At 40.1% G+C, this 8,359-nt stretch overlaps 1 protein-coding gene across 1 annotated transcript; it reads right to left on the reverse strand.

Annotated features, from left to right (window-relative positions):
- Window positions 1-2,081: 2,081 nt before the first annotated feature.
- On the reverse strand, window positions 2,082-2,654 carry LOC108669624 (spore coat protein SP85-like). Its single transcript, XM_018157002.1, has one exon. The coding sequence runs from the start codon at window positions 2,652-2,654 to the stop codon at window positions 2,082-2,084; it is 573 nt and encodes a 190-aa protein (XP_018012491.1).
- Window positions 2,655-8,359: the final 5,705 nt, after the last annotated feature.

An 8,359-nucleotide genomic window follows, 5' to 3' on the forward strand; every position in this document is an offset into this window, starting at 1 on the left:
TTTATCACCATCGCTCCAACACGACCACTCATTACCACCACTCATCACCAACACCCTGACACCACCAGTCCACCACTCATTACCACCACTCATTACCCCCACTCATTACCACCACTCATTACCACCACTCATCACCACCACTCATCACCACCACTCATCACCACCACTCATCACTACCACTCTAACACGCAACACTCCGTTCGACCTCGCGTTGCAGTCTTGCCTTACATCGTAACATAATTTCCGACTTTTTTCGCCATTTCTATACACTCTCATACAATATTAATAAGAATATCTGCATAGCTTTAATAGCTTGAATCATTATTTGGATATCTGACTTACGAAATTACTTTATTTCATATCAATATCTCAAATGATCTTCAAACTAACTAAATGATAGATTAATAATCACAAGATAACTTGATGCACACCATTCAAAACTGTGTATTATACAAAGTCATTTATTCACTTCACAGAAAATGCTGATAAAAGATACTTATATGACCTCCCTCCTTCAGACTTAAGGGTTGAAAGTAACACACAGAAAACAAAAGTGTATTTGTACCTCAACATTTGCATGAGGCTGGAACACAACAATTGGTTTAAGTTCCCATGAAGTACACAACGCATTGAATTGCAATCCAGTCATTTGCATGTGGACAAAGAGCGACCATGTAAAAGCTGTCACGCCGCGTCCTATGGAAGATATTTTATAGATTTTATTTAGTGAAAATTTAAATAATTGTCTAAATAAACTAAGGTCGGAGAAAGAAAACTTTTCATCAAGACGGTTAGAAGCCAATTAACTCTCTGATTCTTTAGTAGATAATTGTTGAATATAAGTATTGGATAATGAAAATGTTAATCCCTGCTAGTTGTAAAGAATAAAAATATTTCATTATTCAGTGCAGGATTCAGCTGAATAATTCAAATGAAAGTATCAACGACGAAACATTCTGGTGATATCATAATAACATAACACATACTTACATGAGGGGAATCCACCATTGTAGATGACTGTAAGTTAAATAAATCAATTATATTAATTAATTATATTAAAGAAAGACATGGTGTCAAAAGCTGACAATTTGAACATTATCAAAGAAGTATATACAATAATTCATGCTTACATAAAGGATGGTGGATCGTGAATAAAAGAAGAGGGAATGAGCGATAATTGAACACGTAACTCAGTGGCAAACTTAGCAGCTACATAAATAGTAATATTTAGGAGATGTATAAATAGTGATATTTAGGAGCTAGATAAATAGTATTATTTAGGAGATATATAAATAGTAATATTTAGGAGCTATATAAATAGTATTATTTAGGAGATATATAAATAGTAATATTTAGGAGCTATATAAACAGTAATATTTAGGAACTATATAAATAGTAATATTTAGGAGCTATAAATATAGCAATGTTACGACATATTCTGTACACGACTTGAACACGCTATTATGTTGAGACATGCGATGTGGATGCTGGGAGACATGCAGGGATGAAGTGCTTCCCGGCAGAGAGACAGCTAGGAAGCAGAGGATGGAGAGGAATAGAGCTAGGATGTGAGGGATGGAGTTAGGAGGAGAGATGGAGATACAAGGGGGAGAGTATAGAGCTGGAGGGGAAGGAATAGGGCTAGGACGGAGGGGTATAAAGGTAGGAAACAGAGGAATAAAGCTAGGATGCAGAGGAATGTAGCTAGGAGGGAGAGGGATAGAGCTAGGATGCAGAGGAATGTAGTTATGAGGGAAAAGAATAGAGCTAGGAGGCAGAAGAATAGAGCTAGAAAGGAATTGAATAGAGCTAGGAGGCAGAGGAATAGAGCTAGGAAGGAAAGGAATAAAGCTATATGCGGTATATGGATGTAGCTAGGAGACACTGGGTGAGCGTGGCCGGGCCAGACATTCTCTGGTTCACACGCAGAAGTGCCACGCTCGATGCGTGTCATGCTTGAAGAGTGCGAAGCAAAGCACGCTTACCTCTCACTCTGCTCATGCTTAATTGTTGCTGCTCATGCTTATTGCTGCTCATGCTTGTTGCTGCTCATGCTTGTTGCTGCTCATGCTTGTTGCTGCTCATGCTTGTTGCTGCTCATGCTTGTTGCTGCTCATGCTTNGTTGGTGGATGATGGGGTGAGTTGGTGGATGATGGGGTGAGTTGGTGGATGATGGGGTGAGTTGGTGGATGATGGGGTGAGTTGGTGGATGATGGGGTGAGTTGGTGGATGATGGGGTGAGTTGGTGGATGATGGGGTGAGTTGGTGGATGATGGGGTGAGTTGGTGGATGATGGGGTGAGTTGGTGGATGATGGGGTGAGTTGGTGGATGATGGGGTGAGTTGGTGGATGATGGGGTGAGTTGGTGGATGATGGGGTGAGTTGGTGGATGATGGGGTGAGTTGGTGGATGATGGGGTGAGTTGGTGGATGATGGGGTGAGTTGGTGGATGATGGGGTGAGTTGGTGGATGATGGGGTGAGTTGGTGGATGATGGGGTGAGTTGGTGGATGATGGGGTGAGTTGGTGGATGATGGGGTGAGTTGGTGGATGATGGGGTGAGTTGGTGGATGATGGGGTGAGTTGGTGGATGATGGGGTGAGTTGGTGGATGATGGGGTGAGTTGGTGGATGATGGCTGTCTCTTATACACATCTAGATGTGTATAAGAGACAGAATGGGGGGTGGGGAGAGTGGGGGTTGCATTAACGGCTATCGTACCCTACAAAAAAAAACCTTAACTTTTTTACGGTTTATCTTAACATTTTTAATCCTAATACTAACATCAGTGGCCAGGAGGGCAGACGTGACGACTAAATATTCAGTGAACATCTTCAGACGAAATTAACAGTAGTTTGCCAGTTATTAACGCTAGTCTGTGCCAACTGTGGTTTCTATGTAAATAAATGGAATATTTACGTAATAATTTTTTAATATCGTAATTGACTTAACGGTGGTTTATGCCGATTATCCGCTTGTTTTTTCATATTCTTTTTTATTCAACGTTTCTCTACGATTAATACGTTTCATTTGTAATTAAAAATTGTCTGTCAAAATTCACTAAGCTTCTTCATTAATTAATCGCTCGTGATCAATTTTCAAGTTAGCAGTTTTGATTCTCAGTAATTTAAACCGGTCAGCTGTAACAGCGCGATCTCCTATGTTATCTACCACACCGAGGTACGGTGCTGCATAGTTCTGAATATAAACAAGCAAATGACGTCATCCAGAACTGTTTCCGAGCTGCCAGGGTAAACATAAAAAACTCCTAGGGTGACCGTAAAATTTTTCGTTACATCACCAACGTAATGTAGTAGCATTTCATCACCAAATGTGCGTTTAGGAATTTCATCACCATCTTGACGTTGTTCAACATCATTACCAACGATAGCTTTCCCCACTGAATCACTAACACGACTGCGTTCAAGTTCACTACACAAGAAAGACTCTCACTCCGATTCTTCACGAGAAAGACTCTCACACTCAGTTTCATCACGAGAAAGACTTTCACTCAATTTCATCACGAGGAAGGCTCTCCGTTTCATCACGAGAAAGCCTTTCACTCAGTTTCATCACGAGGAAGGCTCTCCGTTTCATCACGAGAAAAACTCTCACTCCGTTTCATCACGAGAAAGAATCCACTTTGCACATAGTTTATCCACAAAAAAAAAACTTTTTTCTGTCTTTCTCGCACAAAAAGCAGGAATTGGTTCTGCGCGCAAGAGGCGGCCGGCCTTTGTGTATGTGGACATCCGATGTAGAAATTAACATGCGAGTATGAGATGAACATGGTGGTGATAGGTGGGGTGGACATGTGATGTAGATAAGAACGTGGTGGTGGAGGGTAGCGTGAACATGTGAGTGTGAGATGAACATGGTGGTGATTGGATTGGATACAGAGGTTATGGACATGTGATGTATATAGGTATGAACGTGGTGGTGGAGGGTAGCGTGAACATGTGAGTGTGGAATAACATAGTGGTGGATGGTGGGGGTGAACAACGAACATGTGAGTGTGGGATGAACATGGTACATGAAGAGGTGAACGATTAGGTACAAGCATGTTAACAAAACAAAATATGCCTGATAATTGAACTTAATATTGAACTTGTGATTCAACGCGGGAACGTTTAAGCCATAATAGCCATCAACTTCGAGCATGAACATATACATGTATGAACATATATGTATGTATGAACATATATGTATGATCATGCGTGCAAGCATGTTCACATGATAGATCAGATGGTTGAACAACGTAGTGAACATGTAATTATCTGCATGTATAATTATCTCATTATCCATTTTCTTTTGATAATTATCTCATTATCCAAAGAGAAGAACATGCTGATATTAAGAAGATATTCCGATCAAATAAAATATAGCGAATAGCATGTGTCTTGACCACGTCACGCGTGAAGAAAAATGTTCAAGAATTCAAGAATGTGTATAAATTAAATTTATAAATTTAATTTAAATTATGATGAAAATAATGTTCGTGAGAGCTTCATTGCGAAATTCAACATCAAGATTTTAACTAATTTTAACGTAAAAATGAAGCTTGAAATTGCAAAAGTTCAAAACAACCGATGTTAGATGCAACGAACGTCTGTAACAATGAGCTTGCGTTACAACAAAGTGGGATACGACAAAGCGCATTACGACAAATTTTTACGAAACAACGTGTGATTTAACAAACGTGGAATGTAGAAATACGCGATTTAACAAACGTGCGATGCGCAAGACTGGCCACGACTGGCGTGCGCAGAGGCGAGTGTCGCAAGCGCCGCTGCTGCGCGCCGGTGCGCTCATGCGCGACGTAAGTCTCGCGACGAGCATTTCTGTACGTCGTCTCATGGACGACGTAAGTCTCGCGACGAGCTTTTCTGTACGTCGTCTCATGCGCGACACAAGTCTCGCGACGAGCATTTCTGTACGTCGTCTCATGCGCGACACAAGTCTCGCGACGAGCATTTCTGTACGTCGTCTCGTGCACGACACAAGTCTCGCGACGAGCATTTCTGTACGTCGTCTCATGCACATCTCAAAAGTATGTGCGCGAACGAACGCAGTTTCTTCGTCATTTAAATCGCTAATATTTATAAATTATTGTAGATAATAAATAGTAGCTTCAAGCCAAAAATTATTTAAGAATTTAATGAGAAATAACGTTCTACCTCGTACCACATAAATAACATATAATTTTACATAAATAATAAGTAGCTTTTACTTGACAGAGGCAGAAAGTAGGTCAGGAATGTTACTCCGTATGAAAGTGAAAGTAAGAGGGAAGTGAAACCTGGCGCGCGGCAACACGCAGCAACGACGAAAGTAAAAGTGCTGTTGTAGCTACGAACGATGTCTCTCGCTCACGCTCTTCACTCTTGTACTTTCTAAATTATCACAAACTATAAATCTTCCAATGATATATTCATGAAAGATATCATGAATGCATACATAATATATTCATTATGTCTAATTGATTCATGAAATATATCATGAATATATACATAATATATTCATCATATCGTGAATATATAAAATTCATATGAACGAATATGATTTAACAATGCATATTTTCACTAATAATGAACGCAGTATCTATTATGTTATCAACAATTTCTTAATAAGGTATGAAAATACAGTGACTAGGTTAATAAATAATTAACATAAGATTTAGCAAGTTATAAAAGCGAAAATAATCAATCAGGACCAATAAATATGATGACAATTGAATTATCATCATATTCATTATATGTAATTTGTAAACTAGAAAACGCGTTGATGGCGTCCTCAATTAAACAGCCTAATCCAAATTATAAAAGGAGTAGAAATTTATCAAAAATTATGCATGAAAAGGGAATGATCAATATAGAAATAAAAATTACATTTATCAATTTTCGTTGCGTCACTATAGCGGTTGGTGAGCTTGACACGCCCGATATTTCTTCTTATACTCAATTGTTGCTCAACAACGAATGTGAATTTACAAACTTCAATTACGATTATCAGTTAATTTATCTTTTATCTAACAGTAATTGGGAAAGTAAGCGATGAGACAAGCCAATAGGTAAAGTTATACGTTGTACTCACGACTCGTTGTGATGAATAACTCTAAATTCTTACCTGGAAAAGAAAAAAACATTAATTAGAGAATTTTGCTTGGGAATGTTAGGTGAAAAAGTAATTATTATATTATAATAATATAATATAATTATATTATTATTATTGTTAGGTGAAAAATTGAGAGTTGAACAAAATATTTGAAATTTAAGTTGAAATCTGGAAGTGTAACAGCGCCTTTAACTGAGGACTGAGGCAAAAGTCGTGCTAGATACACTCACATAAATGTGTGGGATATTTCCCGCATAGCAATGCACTTTTTGTCCCTGTGCAGGTCGGTCATCTTCACCTACTTTGGCTCGCCACTTGGGCGTATCAGTGCTACGTTCAATAAGTGTGTTACTATTTAGACAACATGACCGACTGATTTTTTTCTGAGGGAAGTGGGGGTTAAAACTGGTGTTGACATTGGTGTTGAAACTGGTGTTGAAAGTGGTGTTGAAATTGGTGTTGAAATTTGTGTTGAAAATGGTGTTGAACTGGTGTTAAACTGTTGTCAGAACTGGTGTTGAAACTGGCGTTGAAACTGGTGTTGAAACTGGTGTTAAAACTGTTGTCAGAACTGGCGTTGAAAATGGATTTGAAACTGGTATTGAAACAAATGTTGAAACTGGTGTTTAAATTCTTTTTGAAACTGATGTTTCAAATGGTGTTAAACTGTTGTCAGAAATGATCTTGAAAGTGGATTTGAAACTGGTATTTGAACTAATGTTGAAAGTGGTGTTGAAACTGGCGTTGAAACTAGTGTTGAAACATTAGTTACCACTGGATTTGATATACATAGTTGGAGTCTGGGCCCACGTAACCAGGAAGAGCGCACGTGTTGGGCCACGCCCCAGCGCGGGGGCCGCCGCCCCAGCGCGGGGGCCGACGCCCCAGCGCGGGGGCCGCCGCCCCAACACTCGTCGTGTTCAGTACAACGCTTGGTCATTCACTGCGTCTCAATTATTGTCTGCATCGATAAGAGGCAATATTTTTCGTATAATAAGTGGGTCAGTGAGGCTATTTTATCCACAACAAATGGGTCAAACAAGGCTATTAATTTTATACACAACAAATGGGTCGGACTGGCTATTTTATCCACAACTAATGGGGCATACAGGCTATTTTATCCACAACAAATGGGTCAGACAGGCTATTTTATCCACAACAAATGGGTCATAAGACTATAGTATGCCTAAAAACTATATCAGGATCTATTTTATTAATAGAAATTGGGTCGTGGATGCTATTGTATCCATCACGAATGGCTTATTTCTTATTAATAATAGATAATAGATATATTATTACTACGGGACAATTTTCTTATTATTATTGACCGTATTTTCGAATAATACCCAGGTCGTCCGTTGCGATGGTCACGCCTGAGCAACTGAACAATATTAACGTGCGCTGCGTAAATAACGCGTACGAAAATATAGCATTAATTAATCAACGAATAACAATAATACTAAATAAGAACAAAATAGTCTTAATATTTAATATTTTCGTGGCAGTGCATTGTTTACGATAGTACATCGCAACCCCCACGATGATGGTGATGGTGAAGGTGCTCAAATGACAAGTATTTTTTAATGATGATAGTAGAAATTTGTTTAAATTCCAATATTGATACGGTATATAAAAATATTTATGGTATTGGGATTATTGGATGATTATGATTGCTTAATGATGATTTGATGTTGGTAATGTTAATACCTTCATCCCTCCACCTCTTACCTTCATTCCTAAAGCTCCCTCTTATCCCTCCCCCTCTTCCTCATCCCTCCTCCTCCTCCTCCTCCTAATCCCTTCACCCCCTCCCCTCATCTTTCCGCCTACCTCATCATACCGGCACCACCGTCCTCATCCCACCTCCTCCCCTCATACCCCCTCCCTTCATCCCACCCCCTCCCCTCATCCCACCTCCTCCCCTCATCCCTCTCCCTTCATCCCACCCCCTCCCCTCATCCCACCTCCTCCCCCCAACTTTCTCGTCACGCCCCACTGCCCTACCCACCAGAGGGGGGCTACTTTCCCTCACCCCCTGTCATCCCCCTCCCCACCTCCCGGTAGACCCCGTGCTCCACTTTCCCCACTTCACTTTTCCTCTCGAAAGTGAAGACCAGCGACACTTTCATCCCGTACTGCACGCACACGTCGTGTGTACACGCACGTACTGCACGCACACGTCTTGTGTACACGCACGTACTGCACGCACACGTCTTGTGTACACGCACGTACTGCACGCACACGTC

The sequence above is a fragment of the Hyalella azteca genome, unplaced genomic scaffold (genome assembly GCF_000764305.2).
Source record: "Hyalella azteca isolate HAZT.00-mixed unplaced genomic scaffold, Hazt_2.0.2 contig17231, whole genome shotgun sequence".
NCBI classification, from domain to species: domain Eukaryota; kingdom Metazoa; phylum Arthropoda; class Malacostraca; order Amphipoda; family Hyalellidae; genus Hyalella; species Hyalella azteca.